This window comes from Typopeltis vanoorti, chromosome 24 (assembly GCF_054136105.1).
Source record: "Typopeltis vanoorti isolate ZY-2024b chromosome 24, IOZ_Tvanoo_1.0, whole genome shotgun sequence".
In the NCBI taxonomy this organism is placed as follows: Eukaryota; Metazoa; Arthropoda; class Arachnida; order Uropygi; family Thelyphonidae; genus Typopeltis; species Typopeltis vanoorti.
Window position 1 is genome coordinate 86,582,996 of NC_143572.1, and position 18,571 is coordinate 86,601,566.

The 18,571-nt window shown below is 37.0% G+C and overlaps 1 protein-coding gene across 2 annotated transcripts in view; it reads left to right on the forward strand.

Annotated features, from left to right (window-relative positions):
- The window catches only part of Utx (Utx histone demethylase), an 802,237-nt gene that overhangs the window by 449,731 nt on the left and 333,935 nt on the right, over positions 1-18,571 (forward strand). For both annotated transcript variants that reach the window (XM_090413874.1, XM_090413875.1), the window contains one exon: positions 8,183-8,303. In XM_090413874.1, the coding sequence (XP_090270000.1) occupies positions 8,183-8,303 (121 nt within the window). The remainder of the gene's footprint in view (positions 1-8,182; positions 8,304-18,571) is intronic.

An 18,571-nucleotide genomic window follows, 5' to 3' on the forward strand; every position in this document is an offset into this window, starting at 1 on the left:
CTGATCAGTAACCTGAGGTACACTGATGATACAGTACTCCTTTGTAATGACATGGAAGAACTAGGACTAATTCTTGACAAAGTTAACGATATCAGTAATAACAGAGGACTTCAACTCAATTCTAGCAAGACAAAGATCATGGTTCTCAAAGGAAAAACAAACAGAGAATCTCTTGAGAAACAAATGTATCTTAATGGAGAAAGAATTGAGGAAGTCAGCAAGTTTGAGTACCTGGGATCCATTATTAATGTGAAGAATTGCTGTTCAGAAGATGTCAGAAAAAGTTTAGGAATGGCTAAAACAACAGTCAGAGACCTGTCTAAAATCTGGAAGGATGGATCTATCTCCATGGGAACAAAGTTGAGGATTTTGGATGCAGTTGATTTTCCAACAGCAACTTATGGATGTGAGACTTGGAACCTAAAGAAGTCAGATAAGAAACGGATATCTGCTTTTGAGATGTGGTGTTACAGAAGGCTGTTGAGGATATCATACACTGAAAGGCGTACAAATGAATGGGTGTTAGAAAAGATTAGTAGAACTTTAAGGCTCCTTAAGGATATTGACAGAAGAAAGTTAAAATATTTTAGACACATAGAAAGGATGGAAGGAGGACTTCCCAGAACAGTAATAGAATGTAAAGTTCCTGGAAAAAGAGGCAGGGGTAGACCATCAATGAGATGGATGGATGGCGTGTGTGGAGTGACTGATCTTCAGAGAGTTGAGGCTGCCAGAACGGCAAGCAACAGGACTACATGTCGAGGCCTAGTGTGGAACATCATCGAGCATCAGAGTGACCAAATGGCATCTGTAGATGCCCAGTGAACACAGACAGACAACATAGACTGGGATGATGAGATAGCAACCAGAAGTAAAGAAAATGAGTGTCTCAAGTTTTTGAGGGATAATTACCTCAGGCAGTATGTAACAGAGAGCACACGAGGATAGTGAATCTTGGATTTGATCAACTCATCAGAGGATGTAATTATAAATTAGGTATCAAATCACCCTCCAGTTGGTGAGAGTGACCATGAAGTGATTATCTGGTTAGATGCCAGCAGTGTGAGAACTTCTGTAAGGAAGGGGTATATGGAACTACAAGGCTGGTGATTATGAGGAGCTCACGAGACAGCTTGCAGGTGTAGCATGGAATGAGGAGTTAGCTGGAAAGGAGTTCAATGCAGCTTGGAGTTATTCAAGAACTGAATGTCTAAATGTATTCCAAGGGTCAAAATGTTAAATAAGGTAGGTATGAAATGAATGAATGAAGAGATGAAGCATGCGATACAGAGGAAAAAGGCTTTATGGAGGCAATATAAGATAATCAATTTGGAACTTGACCCGGTGCCATGGAGTTGATATCTGCCTTAACTTATTTGTTTAATATGAGTCTTACACCGGGTCAAGTTCCAAAGGAGTGGAAGGAAGGCAAGTTTGGGCTGTTTCATAAGGGTAGTGATAGAACTCAAGCATCAAATTATAGGCCTATCTGTGTCAGTTGTTAAGATAAAAGAGAATTGTGTGACAGGAAGGGTAGTCAGTGTGTTGCCTAGGTATGATTGTGGTGAAATGAAGCAGAGAGCAAAGATTATGAATGATATTCTGGCTGAAATGTGTGAGGAGATGGGAGTACAGTTTGTTAATGTGTGGAATGAGTTTGAGTGACGAAGTGAGCTGTATGGGAGCGATGGACTGCATTTGAGTGGTTATGGTGTGAGTCGATTGGAGAGACTGATGCTGGAAAGTAGAGAAGTGAATAGAGAGAATGAATCAGATCGAGAGGGGAGTGATGTGGAAGAGCAGGAGAGTAAGACAGGAGAGATTGATGAAGTAGAAATGAATGGGGAGTGAGTGGTATGAGTATAGAAAATGAGAGAATGGGTGTGCAAGAGGAGCAGGGAAACGGGGAGGCTCAGGGTGGACAGGGGTACACAGCGTGAGAAAGGTGGATGCTCCAAGAGGAGGTGAGAGTATGTGTAGGCAGGAAAGTAATGGGATGACCAGGGATCAAGAGGAAACAGATGGAATTGCAAAGGGTTCTAAAATGAAGAAGCAGAAAGGGAAATCGCCCCGGTCCAGTATGGAGAGATCACATCAAGTGAGTGGTATCAGTGGAACTAGCTGTAGATCCAGAAATGAATTGTTGTGTTTGTATACCAATGCTAGAAGTATAAGAAACAAGGCAGATGAAATGGTTGCACTAATTGCGTCTGTGCATCCAGAGATTGTCGGAATAAGTGAGACATGGTTAGATAAGGACGACATCCTGACAGGAATAGAGATGGAAAGGTATGATGTGTTTTGTGAGGATAGAAGGGGTAAAAAGGGAGGGGGAGTGCTATTGATGATAGAGAAAGAGTTATGTCCATACAAGGTAGAGATGCAAGAGGGAAATAGGGCCAGTGGTTTTGAGGCGGTATGGTGTGAGATACAGGTGAATAGAATCAAATACTTGGTGGGATGTTGTTATAGACCTGGTAATGTGGATGGTGGTGATAGCGAAATGTATAGTCAAATAAGCCAAGCAAATAAGAAAAGGGTGATCATTATGGGTGATTTTAATTATGGCAATATATACTGGATTGAAGAGATAGCAACTGGAAGTAAAGAAAATGAGTTTCTTGAGTTTTTGAGGGATAACTACCTCAGACAGTATGTAACAGAGGGCACATGAGGATTAAGGGTCTTGGATTTGGTCATCTCATCGGAGGATGTAATTATTAACGAGGTGTCAAATCATCTACCAATTGGTGAAAGTGACCATGAAGTGATTACCAGGGTGGTTGCCAGCAGTGCAAGGACCCCTGTGAAAAAAGGGTATATGTGGAACTACAAGGGGGGGGGGGTGATTATGAAGAGCTCAGGAGACAGCTTGCAGGTGTAACATGGAATGAGGAGTTAGCTGGAAAAGAGATCAGTGCAGCTTGGGAGATTTTCAAAAACTATTTAGTAGATGCAATGTCTAAATGTATACCATGGGTGAGAAGGTTAAATAAGGTAGGTGTAAGATGGATGAATAAAGAGATTAAGCATGCAATGCAGAGAAAAAGGGCATTGTGGAGGCAGCATAAGAGAAGCGGAAGTAACCAATTTCATGAGGTCTACAAAGACCAGGCAAGGAGGGTGACTTGGTTGGTGAGAGTAGCTAAAGAGAGGTATGAACAGCAGTTTAGCTAATGAAGCCAAAAAGAATCCTAGGGAGTTCTTTCGATATGTAGCCAGCAAAAGAAAGAATGATTATGGAAGGGTGACATTGATTGAAGAAAATGGTATAAATACAGCTGTTGCAGAATATGTGGTGGAGATACTTAATGAGCAGTTCATAAAGATCTTTCAATCTTGTGAATGTGACTTCATGGAGAGATTGAGAGCAGTAGATGATGGGGAAAAGAGACTGACTGTAAGTGAACAAGAGGTGTATGGAGTTGAGTAAACTAGATGTAAATAAGGCTGTGGGACTTGATATTATATCGCCATGTATTCTGAAGGAATGTGCCAGAGAGTTGACACCCGCCTTGACATATTTTTTTAATACGAGTCTTGCACTTGGTCAAGTTCCTAAAGAGTGGAAGGAGGGCAAGATTGTGCCACTTTATAAAGAAGGTGATCGAACTCAAGCATCAAACTATAGGCCTATCTGTGTGTCAGGTGTTGTGGTTAAGTTGTTGGAGAAGCTTGTGAGAACTAGGATCCAGAGTTGGGTTGACAACAATGGTATAATCTTTGATGGACAGCATGGATTTGCTAAAGGGAGATCATGTTTTAGTAATCTACTTACTTATTACAATAAAGTGACTGCTTCCTTGGACAGAGGAGAAGGATACACAGTAATATACTTGGATTTCGCAAAAGCTTTTGATAGAGTGCCTCATGATAAGTTGACAGTCAAACTAGAGCAGATGGGGTTGGATATTAGATTAGTGCATTGGATTGGAGACTGGCTATCTGATAGGTATCAACAAGTTGTGTATGGGGGCGCAATATCCAGGAAAAGGAAAGTCACTAGTGGAGTGCCTCGGGGGTCTGTTTTAGGGCCATTACTATTTAACTTGTATATTAATGATATTGGCGAAGATTTGGATGGAGATATTCAGTTGTTTGCAGATGATGCAAAGTTGGGACGAACCATAAAGAGTAGTGAAGATGTTGTGGCCTTGCAAGAAGACTTAAATAAATTGAGTGATCAGGCAAGCAAATGGGGATGTGAGTTCAATGTTGCAAGATGTAAGGTTTTAAAATTTGGAAAACAAAGATGGGATGCAGAATTCATGCTTGGTGAGAATATATTGTTGAAAGTAGAGGAAATAAGAGATCTGGGGGTGATAGTGGATAAGGATCTAAAATTTAGGGGACACATCGCCAAAATTGTGAAGACAACACAAAGACTTCTGGGAATGATGCCGAGGATACTGACGTGTAGAAGTAGGGAGATTCTTGTTCCGCTGTATAAGGCTTTGATTAGGCCACACATGGGCTATTGTGCCCAGATTTGGTCACTGGGTTTTCAGAAGAATGAAGAGATGTTGGAAAGGGTCCAAAGGAGATTGACTAAGGTAGTTTCTGACCTCTGGAATGTCGAGTATGAGGAAAGATTGAGAAGATGTAATTTGCAGAGTCTGGTGGACAGGAGGAAGAGGGGAGATATGATAGAAACCTACAAGTTGGTAAGGGGTTGTTATAGGATCAATGCTGGAGAAGTTCTACAGAGAATAGTGGGAGATCAGGGGTCATCCCTGGAAACTGTATAAAGAGGGTGTGAGTAGGGGAATGAGGGGCAGGTTTTTTTCGTGCAGAGTTGTGATTGATTGGAATGCCTTGCCTGAGAGGTTGTTGTCTGCAAGGAGTTTGAATGCATTTAAGACACGGTATGATGAGATGTGTGTGTGATAAAAGGACCTCCTAGATGAGTCTTTGACTCCATGAGGCCTTGTTTAATAATAATAATAATAATAATGTATTGTTGGAAGTGGAAGAAATAGATCTTGGAGTAATAGTGGACAAGGATCTGTAATTTAGGGAACACATTGCCGAAATTGTGAGGACAGCACAATGGATTCTGGCAATGATGCAGAGGACACTAATTTGTAGAAGTAAGGAGATTCTGGTTCCATTGTATAAGGCCTTGATTAAGCAACATATGGACTAATGTACATAGATTTGGTTACCCTTCAAAAGGACAAAGTGATGTTGGAAAGGGTCTAGTGGTGATTGACTAAGGTAATTTCTGATCTCTGGAATGTTGAATATGAAAAAAAAAAAGGTTGAGAAGATGTAATTTGCAAAGTCTAGTAAATAGGAGGAACTTTAGTGATATGATAGAGACATACAAGTTGCTAAGGTAATGTTATAGGATTAACATTGTAGAGGTAATTCTTGTGGAAGGGCTTAGACGTTGGTTATGCATTTTTTACTAAATAATTTAAGGAAATTACATCGTCGACTAGGATATACATTAAAATAAATTTTAATATACTTCAATATTTCGGCAACGTCACATTGCCATTTTCAAGAAACTTAAGAACAAGGCACGTGCACGCAGGCACAACAAACGGTAAGTGAGGAAGAAGTAGGAAGCTAGTATTTCTCCTGAATTCCTAATGGTGCCCCCCTAGCAGGCAATGTTGATATTCTTGAATGATTTGGCTGAAGGTCTTCTGATGTAGGTTTCGCAAATTTGAGGCAGTCTCATGCAGCTAAATTTGTTGAGGTTTGGATTGTTTCTTAGGGCTGAAGCTGATTCCATGAAAAGCCTTTCATATTTGCATTTACTATGGTGTATTATCGTGGCTTTCTTCCACCGTATTCTATGGCAGGTATCCATTGCATGGTCAGCAAGACCAGAGTGGCTGAACTGGTGAAACCGGATGTAGTCCTTGTGTTCTGAAATTCTGATATTTGCTGTCCTGCCTGTTTGGCCAAAGTAGGACAGCTTACAGCTGCAAGGGACCTGGTATACACCAGGTAGGTCTGGGGGGGGGTCTTTAGTAGAGCGGATAAGGGATGCCAATTTTTTTATATGGTCTATAACAAGTTAAGTCATGTTTTTTTAGGATTTTTGTAATTTTTTCCGAGGTGCCTCGGGTATAGGGTATGGTGATGGATTTAGAGTAATCCTTGTTGTGTGTGTGTGGGGGGGGGGGGGAGTTGTGGCTTACTGGTTTCAATATTTTGGGGGGGGTAGTCATTGGCTGAGAAAGTGTTGAGAATGTGGTTAGGGCATTGTCATTTGAACAGATAAGTTTAGTCCTGTTGTGTAGTGTCATAATGACTCCATATTGTTGCGAGGAGGGGTGGTGGGATTGTTGGTGAATGTATCTGCCTGTATCGGTGGGTTTTCTATTGACTGAGAAAACCAAGGTTCCATCAGGCTGGTGGGTGACTAGTGTGTCTAAGAAAGGAAGGCAGTTGTTGTTTTCTTCTTCCAGGGTGAATTTGATTCTGGGGTGTTGGTTGTTTAAGTGTGTTAGGAAGGAGAGGAGTGCATCGGAGCCATGTGGCCAAATTGTAGAGGATTTTCATAAAATGGTGGGAGATTGCAGAAGAATAAGAGGTCATCCCTAGAAGCTGTATAAGGAAGGTGTGAGCAAGGGAGTGAGGGGCAGGTTTGTTACATGGAGAGTTGTGAATGTTTGGAATGCCTTGCCTGAGTGTGTTGTCTGTAGAGAATTTGAGTGTGTTTGGCAAGGTATGATTAGCTGTGTGATAAAGGGACTTCCTATGTGATTTTTTGACTCTGGGGGAAGTCTTAGTGTAATAATACTAATAATAAACCTCCTGTTTAGTATTATTAGCCTTTCTCCTACCATCCTGATATCAAAATATCTTACTCACTATCTTCATGTGTCTTAACTGTTCATTCAATATTTTAACTTCATCCTCCACAGTGATTTCTTGTATATTATTTACATTAACCTATCAGTTAACTAAGGAGATCATCTCCTATCATCCTTTCTTCTGTTGACCATATGTTGAAAGTGCTTTTTGAGATTTTTCTTCACATGATTAGCTAAGCAGTAACAGTTTTGTGTGGTGCTGGGTTTACTAGTTTTATTTTCTTTATAAATTATGTCATTCTCTGCTCTTTGCACATTTAATGTACCTGACTATTGCCTCCTACTTTATGTTGTTTCATTTAATGTCTTCCAGATTCTCTACTTAATTTCATCATTCATTCATTTTCAATTCATCCTTTTTTATTTATTTTTTAACCCGCTTACCTATTAAAATACATTTGCACATGCTGCTGATATATATTTCTTGAAAATTTTGAAGAGTTTGACTGTAAAAACAAATATTAGGAAAAGATGGGATAAGCTAAGTGCTATAGGTTTGCACATGCTCTCCAGTTTTTAATGAAAATATGTTGCAGGATTAATGAGAACCATTCAAGATAATTTGAGTTAATTCACTAGTTGAAGGTATGATTTACTCTATAAAAAGGAAAAAGAGCTTTTGAACTTCTCTAAAATGAAATCTTCCCTGTTTGCCTTATAATATATCTACACTTCAAAAGCAATTTCCTTTCTCTGAACCTTATTATAGTGTCAGTGTCATTAACCATGCTACCGGCCAAGATGTTTATAGACATCAAGGTTATCATCGATGTGAAGTGCACATTAAAATTGTAATACCATTGATATTACATTGAAATATATGATGAATACGAAGCAGATGAGGATGCGTATTTGATTCGTAATGGCCGGTTAGGTGGTTAAACAGATTCTGAACATGCTTTGAATAATCTGGTTACATGAGATGTTGCAGCTGGGCTCTCTTGCAAGAGAAGTTGTATGACATTGTTCCAGGCTAGTATTATAAAATGCTTATTATTATATCTCTCTCCTTAAAATTTATTCACTAACATTGCACTTACCCTTTAGTAACCCATTCCACTTGCTCATCACTCTACAAAAAAATGCTTTAATTTTCATATCTTTTTATCCACTCTTATTGAATTTCATCAGTTATCCAGAGTTTTGAATACCAACCTATTTTCCTTCATATATAATAACCTATATATTTTATATAATTTATTATATACGTATATACTCCTTTTCACAATGGAATCTTTCACATGTAATTCCAGTATATGCCCAGAATTATAAATTATTTATGCAGTAAACACATGGGCAAAATAATCATCATATTTGATTTATTATTTTTTATTCCTTTTTTTTTATAGGGCAATTCGAGCTTTTCGACAAGTTCTCTATGTTGATCCTAGTTTTACCCGATCAAATGAAGTGCATCTGCGTTTAGGTTTGATGTTTAAAGTGATTTCTGACTATGAATCCTCACTTAAAGTAAGTTTGTTTCTACTTACAGTTAAAATCATTTAATAACCAGATGTTGTTGAATTATGGAGGTATTGAAAATAAAGTAAATTATAAGTTTATTTTATACCTTATTAAAAATAAGATCTTTCTGTTCCTGTATAGTGGATTATCTCTGCAAAAAATATCTGACAATTTTGATTTTTCATATTATGATATTATTACTTAATAATTTAATAATGTTAGATTAATGCCTCTCTCCTTTTTATTACTATCCAGCCCATAGTATTTTGGAATACATAAGATGTTGCTCATGTATTCCAAATTTATGCTGATAAACATCACATTACTACTATTGGTAGGTCAATGGTTAAATATCCAGAAACCTTGCTCACACCTCTAGCAAGCAAGATGAAAACTCACATTGGGCAGTAAATTTCATGTAATTAAATAATTGACATATATACATGTTCCCAGATTTAGGTTTTGCATTAAATCATGTCTGTCACTGCTGAACCATGGGAATTCTTGAGTGCCTTGCCAACTGCAATCTCTTTTGCTCTCTCTTTGGTTTGCCTTTATTATCTTCTTAAGTTATGTTTTAAAGTAATTATCTCCGATGATTGTAAGGTGTATTATAATGAAGCTGTCTGTTTCTTCCACTCCTATATTATATATATATTCATCATCATTAAAATCTTGATGATCATCCGAAATCACCAAATTATACAAGTAATTATATAAATGTAGGTTAGCAGTTAGAATTGAAGGAACACAAGAAGATAGTTTGATTTAAAATCAGGTGTCAGATAAGGTTATTCATCATCTGTATGAATCACATTAAGAAGCAAATTGGTATTAGTCCTAATATCAAAATTGGAATTGCTAAATAACTCTAATACATGTCTGCTGGTTTTCTTAACTAAACTGAATAACTGTTGTAACAAAACTGGCATATAAATCAGCCATAAAAAGATAGACTATGAAAATAGGCAGGAACACTAAAACATCAGCTCCAACTTCTGTTGGAAACCTATTATGGAACAAGATAAAATTTCATCCATTTAGGTACAATTTTAGTGAAGATGATAAATTAAATATAGAAATAGATAATATAATGAATAAGGCTGATATGGTGAAGAGCCAGTTAAATAAATTCATATGGAATAATAGACAGAAATGAGTCAAAATGAAGATATTAAGAAGGAACTTCACCTTCTTAGCATTCAGGTATGTGAGTAGAGCTAATCTCATAATGGATCATAATTACCTTGGCATACATTCCCTGAGGATACTCCTGGAGTACCCTCAGGAAATGTATGCCAAGATACAATCATAGTATCTTAGCACATACCCATGATTGTTCAACATGAAAGTTTATATTAATACTAACACACTCAACAGTTTACCTCCAGATTAGTCTGTTATCAGTCAGCATTTCAGCATTGTCATATGTTATACTTTGGTGTTCTTAGGCACTTCTGACGTCATCAGTCCACCTAGTTCTTGGTCGCGTTCTGAACTCTTTTCATCACAACTTATGTTTAATTTTGTTTTGCTAATTTTTTGTCTCTCATTCTGTTTGTCACTACACCACCATTAGCTCTACTCACATTACTGAATGCTCACTCCCATTGATGCCATATGTTCTCTCTCTCCTAATTTTTCTCTGACTTCTCATATCAGTCTTTGATCACTTGTTTAATTTCTAATCTCCCCCTCTCTCCTCCCCCTCCCTTTAGATTTGGAAGTTAAAATTGGTTTGAACACAGTCTTGAACACTGACTTTAATCCATATGAATTTATTCAGCTGGCCCTCCACCATACCAGTTGCTTATTCTGTTATCAGTTTGTATATTTAATTTGCCATCCACACTAAAAGCTGAACTATTTCTTTTTCTAGGAGTATAATCAGTTTCTTTTTCGGAATGCAGCTGATGTTTTTAGTATTTCTGCTTATTTCTATTGCTGGTTTATATACAAGTTTTTTATTTATTATTTTTTATTACAGTAATTATTCAGTTTATTTAAGGAAACCTGTTGACTTATGTTGGAATTATTTAATCATATATCATCTGCATCAAAGAAATTAACATTCCCAATTTTGATATTTGACTAATGCTTCATAATGTGATCCATATATATGATAGCAGTGACAAGAATATATCCTCGTCTCACACTGATTTTACACGAGACTATCTTCTTTTAATTCCTTCAATTCTAACTGCTAACCTACAATTCAGATATACCCTGTGATTTTTATTATTATTATTTATCTTTTTTTTTTTTTTTATTATTATCCCATTACACCAGATCATAGAGGTCAAATTCATGTATTTTATACAGCACCTTTTCTAGATTGTTATAAAGTTCACATTTGGAAATATTCATGCAATTTAGTAAATGCATTGGCGATGCTTCCTCGATGTTACAGATTTTGCAGATGGGGAAGACTTTTATGCCATTGTTAAACTTCATTTGTCTTGTGTGGCTAGACTTGAGACGAGAGATCATGGTAGTGGCACGACGATTAAACTTGGAGTTGATGCTAGCTCCTGGTTCTTCTGCTGAATACCAGTGGTGATTCATGTCCTGGAAAAACGTTCTTTTCATGTTTTCTTTTTGAGTGGTTTTAAAAAGATTGAAATCTGTGGCAGCCATTTTTGCTGCTTCATCTGCAGTTTCATTTCCATTTAATCCCACATGGGATGGGATCCATTGGAAAATTATTTTGGAATCCTTATGTAGTTTGTTTATGTTTTCTGCTATGTCTCTAAGTATTTTTTGATGGCTAGTGTAGCAGTTCTTAACAGCTTGAAGGGCTGCTAAGGAATCTGTGAAAAATATAAACTCCTTTGGGTTTTGTTTATCCAAATGTTGCAGTGCTGTGTTAATGGATATTAATTCTACATGGTATGAGTTGCATCCAATACTATTAGTTGTTTTTAGTTCTAGGATTAATACCCACACCAACAATGATTTCATGCATTGTTGATTTTTTCTTTATTCTGTTTGTTGGTTGCCAATTTTTAAAAAGTTCACTTGTTCTATGATGTGCAAGGTTGGCTCTTTTTTTTACAAATTTAGTTAGATTTTCTTACCACCTAATTTTTAAAGGAACAAGGTTAGATTCAAATTCTGCTATTTTTTCAGGAGTTGTGTTCCTTAGTCCACATATGATTCTAGCTGCATTTTTCTGAATTTTTATAAGCTTGCGTAAGCTGGTTTGTGATGTTTGCATCCAGATAGGCGAAGCATATTGCATTAAGAGTCGGATAGTAGAGCTGTATATGAATTATAAGGTTTTAACATCTGCTCCCCACTCTTTACCTGAGATACTTTTCATGATATTTAGTCTTCTTTTTGCTCTGACTGCAGCATTGTTGATATGTTTATTGAAACTTAGTGATAGATCCAGAGTAACTCCAAGATATTTAGGGTTTTCATTAAATGTAATTAGTTGACTGTTTAGCTTAATCTTTTTGTCTCTGCTTTTTGAGGTGGTTCATCATCATCATCAAATTCCTGCCATGTACCCTCAAGTGGTGTACAGGATATGATAGTACTACATGAAAAAAATTACATCATTACTAACTTCCTATCTACAATTTTCCTCCAAATCAGTCTGTTACTTGTCAAGACTCCAACATTATCAGATCTTATATTTCTATCGTCTAAGGCACTTTGTACCGTATCAATCCACCTATATATTGGTCTTCCTCTGGGTCGTTTTGTTGCCAACCTGTCAGAGAACAATTTTGCTAATCTTTCTTCGTCCATTCTGTTTAAGTGACCATACTACCTGAAATTAGCTGTGCTAATGCATTCCTGGATGCTGACAATGTCAAGTTCTTTCCTAATATCCTCGTTTTTAATATGATATTGCCATTGATGCTATCTGTTCACGCCTCTAATCTTTCTCAGTACTCTCATATCTGCGGTCTCTAGTCTTTTTTTAAGTGTTTTACTTCTGAAACAGCTCTCAGATCCATAAGTTAAAACTGGTTTGAACACTGTCTTGTATACAGCTAATTTAGTGTTCCGAACTAATTTCTCTCTTATTCCATATGAATTTATTCAGTTGACTTCCTACCATACCAGTTTTGTTGATTCTCTTGTCTATTTCCATATTTAATTTACCATCTTCACTAAAAATCATGCCTAATGTTAGCTGAAATGTTTTACTTGTTCCACAGGTTCCCTTTTCACAACACAATTGACATTTTCAACAATTCTACCTATTTTCATTGTCTTCATCTTTTTAATGCTGACCTTCATAGCATAGCTATTACAACAGTTACTCAATTTAGTCAGGGAATCTCGTAGCGGATTTATTTAGAAGTATAACATCGTCTGTATAAAGCAAAGAGCTGACATTAACATCTCCAATTCTGATATCATGTTTAATACCACTTTCCTTCATAATGTGATCCATACAGATCATAGGTTGCCAAACTTTTTCGGGCCACGGCCCACTTTGCAAGACAAATTTTGTAACGGTCTCCATTATAACAGTTTGAATAAAACCATATTTCAAATATTTGAGACTGAATAAAACTATATATCAAATACTCAATAATGTACTCTCGACATTTCTTCTTATATTCTGACATAATGAAGTAATAAAATTTGCAAAAATATTCACAAAATAAAAGATTTAATTTACACTTTGTATGACTCCACATATCTATCACACTTTTGACTATGTGAGTGTTGGCCAAGCACACAGAAAATAATGAAACTTATTCCTAAACCACTGGTATTTATAGATTTGACTTGCATGCATTGACTTGTTTGCGATACCATCGTAGTCGTGCTTTGAACAAGTCACTGCAAGCACCCATATTCCTGTCAAAACATGCTGAATTGAGAGAATTGCCTACGTAATAGTTCACCGACATACTACTAGTTAAGACTCGTCTGCTGCATGGATAGACTTAAGACCATGGATAGACTTAAAAGTCCTCCCATGACTTTTGTTTAGCTAGTTTTACACAGTGTTTAGCATTCTTGCATTTGTCTCTATATTCTCTAAGAGCACAAGCTGACATATTTGACAGGAACTTTTGATATGCTTTCTTCTTTTCCTTCACTGCCTCTTTAACTTCCTGTGTCCACCAGGGAGTTCTGATTTTTTTTATCCTTGCAGACAACCTCACCTCATGCCTCTCTGGCAGAATCAATCAATGTTTCCTTCAGAGTTTGCCACTGAATCTCCAAGGTTTGATTCCTGTTCTCAAACTCTTTCATTTTTTCTTCAATAATCTTTGTGTATTTTAGTCCACAGTTCACATCTGAGAGCTGCTCAACTTTTATTCACTTTAAAACTTTCTTACATGTTATTCTTTTCAATATGAAATTCAATTTTATCCTGCTCAAGACTAAATAGTGATCACTTCCAATTTCAAATCCTCTGTACACTCTGGTGTCCTGCACCAGGGAGAAAACATCACTATCAACAATAACATAGTCAATGAGACTTTTCTTATTCCTAGCCTCTTCTCTCCATGTGAATTTGTGCACATTTTTATGTTGGAACATGGTGTTAGTAATAACCAGTCCATGTCCTGAGCAGAAATCCAACAGGTATTTGCCATTATTATTAGCTTTGCTCTTTTCTTGAAATTTTCCCAAAATATTTTTGTATGTCTCACAATCATTTCGTACTCTGCTATTTAGATCCCCAACAAGGACCAACTTTTCCTTTTTCATTGTGTCAGTTGCTTTTTCTAAAGCCTCAAAACATTCCTGTATTTCTACCTTAGTAGAACCTTCTGTGGGACCTTAAGCACAAATGTCTCATTGTCCAGTTCCCCATTCTTATATTTGCACACATTACTCTACTTGAGACTGACTGCCATTCAAGAAGATAAGCCTCATATTTTGTGTTGAATACTATGGCTACTCCTTCTTTTCCTTGATTGTCATTGCCTGAATATAACATTTTGTATTTATTGCTCAGAAAGATCTCACCAGTTTTGGTCTTTTTTGTTTCAGTCACCCCTATTATGGCAATCTGGTACTTATCTAATTCCTAAGCCAGCTCCATTTCTTTGCCATTCAGGCTTCTTACGTTGATAGTACCGATCTTTAACTCTGGTGATGTTGAGTTTGGGTTTGTTTTCAGATTTGTTCCAGTAGCTGACTTTTCGCTGTTCGCCCTGGTTCCTTTCATAAACAACAGGAGCCTTGTTTCACCGGGCGATGCCCCAGCCGGCATCAAATTTTTTCATGTTGTACCATCATTTTTTATTTTGGTTTAACCAATATGAACACAATTTGGTCGGCTAAATCCCAAATTGCCAGCCCATCCTTGTTCGTTCAGTATCCAAGTAGATACCCAACAGAGTGCACCACGAAAAGGTGAGGATTGGACATTAGGTCAGAAGCCCTGGTCAGTTATCCGCATTCCTTTAAAGGCTATGTGGAGGTCTCTTCTCAGTTATACAGCTTTGACCCTTAAGCACCCCTTAATTATTAATTAAGTGGTACTTAATTATTTAAATGATTATCTAATCGCAAAATCATGAAAATAATTAATTTTTAAATATATATTATTAATTTCTTCTATAAAGAGCCACCGACCCCTAGACTGCCTGAATGCCCCCAAATGCTTCTGATCCCACCATAGCCCCCCCCCCCCCTCCAGAAGTCTTCCGCGCCCACTGGGTGGGCGGTACCACCCACTTTGGGAACCTATGATATAGATAATGAACAACGGTGGAGATAATGTACATCCTTGTCTCACACCAGATTTAACATTAATCCATCTTCCTATACTTCCTTCAACTCTCACTGCCGACTTACAACTCAAATACTGCTTGATATAATGTCCCATTGACACCATATAACTGTAGTGTATTGAATAGCTTCTTTTTTGGCACCTTGTCATATGTCTTTTCCAGATTGACAAAACTTAAATACAGATCTTTGTTATATTCCCATGCTTTCTCAACTATTTGTTGTAAAGTGAAGATCTAATCCTGGCAGCCTTTATTTGGCCTGAATCCAGCTTGTTCTTCACCAAGCTTTTCTTCCACAATTCTTCTCAACCGTTTCTCAAGTATGCTTGCAGCGATCTTGCCAGGAACACTCAGTAAGGAAATACCTCTGTAATTCTCACATTCAGTTTTATTTCCCTATTTATATATGGGTACTATTAGTGCTCTACTCCAATCATCTGGAATTCATCCCTCTGGCCAGGCTTTCTGAACTATGCAGTACAGCTACTGTAACACTTTTATACCACCATATTTCAGCATTTCTGGTCGAATATCATCTACTCCTGCTGCCTTTCCACATTTCAAGCCATTGATATCTTTTTATACTTCAAGTATGGATATGTATTCCTGACTGTATGCCTGATCAGTGTTTTTTACCACTGTACTGTCATCACTGCTTGTTTCATTTAGTAATTTTTCAAAGTAATTACTCCATACTTCAAGGATATCTTTTTCTCCTGTTTTCATGTAACCTCTATCATCTCTAACTCCTTTTACAGCACTCTTTCCTCCATTTGTAAGCTTCTTCAACAACCTCCAGAATATCTTACCACCTTCTTGATATTTTTTTCCCTATGTTCTTGCCAAATTCCTCCCATGACTTTTGTTTAGCTAGATTTACACACTGTTTAGCTTTCTTACATTTGTCTCCGTATTCACTAAGAGCACAAGCTGACTTATTTTCCAGGAACTTTTGATATGCTTTCTTCTTTTCCTTCACTGCCTCTTTAACTTCCTGTGTCCACATGGAGTTCTGATTTGTCTATCCTTGCAGACAACCTCACCACATCCCTCTCTGGCTGAATCAGTCAGTGTTTTCTTGAAGGCTTGCCACTGAATCTCCAAGGTTTGGTTCCCGTTCTCAAAATCTTTCATTTTTTCTTCAATAATCTTTGTGTATTTTAGTCTACAGTTCACATCTGAGAGCTGCTCAACTTTTATTCGCTTTAAAACTTTCTTACATGTTATTCTTTTCAATACGAAATTCAATTTTATCCAGCCAAGACTAAATAGTGATCACTTCCAATTTCAAATCCTCTGTACACTTTGGTGTCCTGCACCAGGGAGAAAACATCACTATCAACAATAACATAGTCAATGAGACTTATCTTATTCCTTGCCTCTTCTCTCCATGTGAATTTGTGCACATTTTTATGTTGGAACATGGTGTTAGTAATAACCAGTCCATGTCCTGAGCAGAAATCCAACAGGTATTTGTCATTATTATTGGTTTTGCTCTTTTCTCCAAATTTTCCCAAAATATTTTTGTATGTCTGACAGTCATTTCCTACTCTGCTATTTAGATCCCCAACAAGGACCAACTTTTCCTCTTTCATTGTGTCAGTTGCTTTTTCTAAAGCATCAAAAAAATTCCTCCACTTCTACCTTAGTAGAACCTTCTGTGGGACCATAGGCACAAATAAGTCTCATTGTCCAATTCCCCATTCTGATATTTGCCCACAACACTCTATTTGAGACTGCCTGCCATTCAAGAAGATTAGCCTCGTTTTTTGTGTTGAATACTATAGCTACTCCTTCCTTTCCTTGATTGTCATTTCCTGAATATAACATTTTCTATTTATTGTTCAGAAAGCTCTCGCCAGTTTTTGTCTTTTTTGTTTCAGTCACCCCTAATTATATTTATCTGGTACTTATCTAATTCCTCAGCTAGCTCCATTTCTTTGCCATTCAGGCTTCTTATGTTGATAATACCGATCTTTAACTCTGGTGATGTTGAGTTGGGGTGTGCTTTCAGATTTGTTCCAGTAGCTGACTTTTCGCTGTTCGCCCTGGTTCCCCGGCGAAAACAATGGGTCGTTGTTTAACTGGGCGACACCCCAGCCTGCATGAAATTTTGTCATGTTATACAATAATTTTTTATATTGGTTTAAGCCAATAAGAATACAATTTGGTCGACTAAATCTGAAATTGTCAGCCCATCCTCGTTCGTTCAGTATCCAGGTAGATACCCAACTGGATGCACCACGAGAAGGTGAGGATTGGACATTAGATTAGAAGCCCTGGTTGGTTCTCCACATTCCTTTAAAGGCTATGTATACAGCTTTGACCCTTGAGCACCCCCCCTTTGGTACGGTTAATTTTGATTTTTTTATTTGGTTTTCACAGTATGTAGATAAACTTTCAATGGCTTTGTTTAAGTGACTTTCTGCTGTTTATAGGTTGTTACGAGCTGAGAATAGGACCGAATCATCAGCAAACATAGCTATCTATGTTTTTTTTTCTTTATTTATATTTTTATCTAAGCTGCTTAAGTAGATGGAAAAAAGGAGCGTGCTCAAAATGCTGCCTTGAGGGACTCCCTGTCTTATTTTCACTTTCTTGGAAAAGGCATTAATTATTCTAACTTGAATTGATCTATTTCTTTGAAAGTCATAAATCCAGTTTAAAACTTTCCTTCTATCCCAATATGAAAATGTTTGGAAAAGAATTTTTGTCTTCACACTTTTTCAAAGGCATTGCTAAAATCTGTAAAAGCTGCAATGGTAGATTTTTTAGGTTTGGTCTGGAAGTTATCTTGAATTGTCTGGGTTAAGTAGAAAAGTTGATCAGTTGTTGAGTGATTTCTTCTAAAGGCAGCCTGAAAATGTGGTAGTATACTATTTTTGTTTAGATAGTAATTCAAACATTGGAGTATCATTTTTTCCATCACTTTGCCTGTAATTGAAGTCAGTGAAATTGGTCTATACCTTCCTGGTTGGTCTTGAGGTTTGTTAGGCTTTAAGATTGGTATGATTGTGGCTGTCTTCCGGTCTTTTGGAGCTTTTCCTTGTTTTAGGTTATTGTTGTATAGGCGAAGTAGCCAATCTAGAAATAGGAAGGAAGATGTTTGATCATAATTCCTTGTATGTTATCTGGTCCACATGATTTATTTATATCTAGTCTCTCCAAGGTATCTCTCAATTCAGAGATTGTAAATGGATCCCAGAATTATTTGTTTTTATATTTTGGGGAATTTGCAGCGTTTTTTTCCTACTGAGCCTGTTTTGATATTTGATGGTCTTTTCCTAGTATTCGTCTCTAGTTTGCTTATATTTTGAAAATGAAAGGCCAGTGTATTTGCGATCTCCCTGTCTCCTATTTTGATATTTCCATCTGGATCTTTTAGCGTGTTAGTCTCACTTGCCTTTGACAGGTCTCTTTGTAAATTATTAGTCAATTTCCAAAGTTTGGTATCTGAAGTGTTTGGATTTAAGCTGTGGCAATATTCTTGGTAATAACCTAGTTCTTTGTAATATATTATTTTTGTTTAATTTCAGCATTTATCTTGTTGTACTC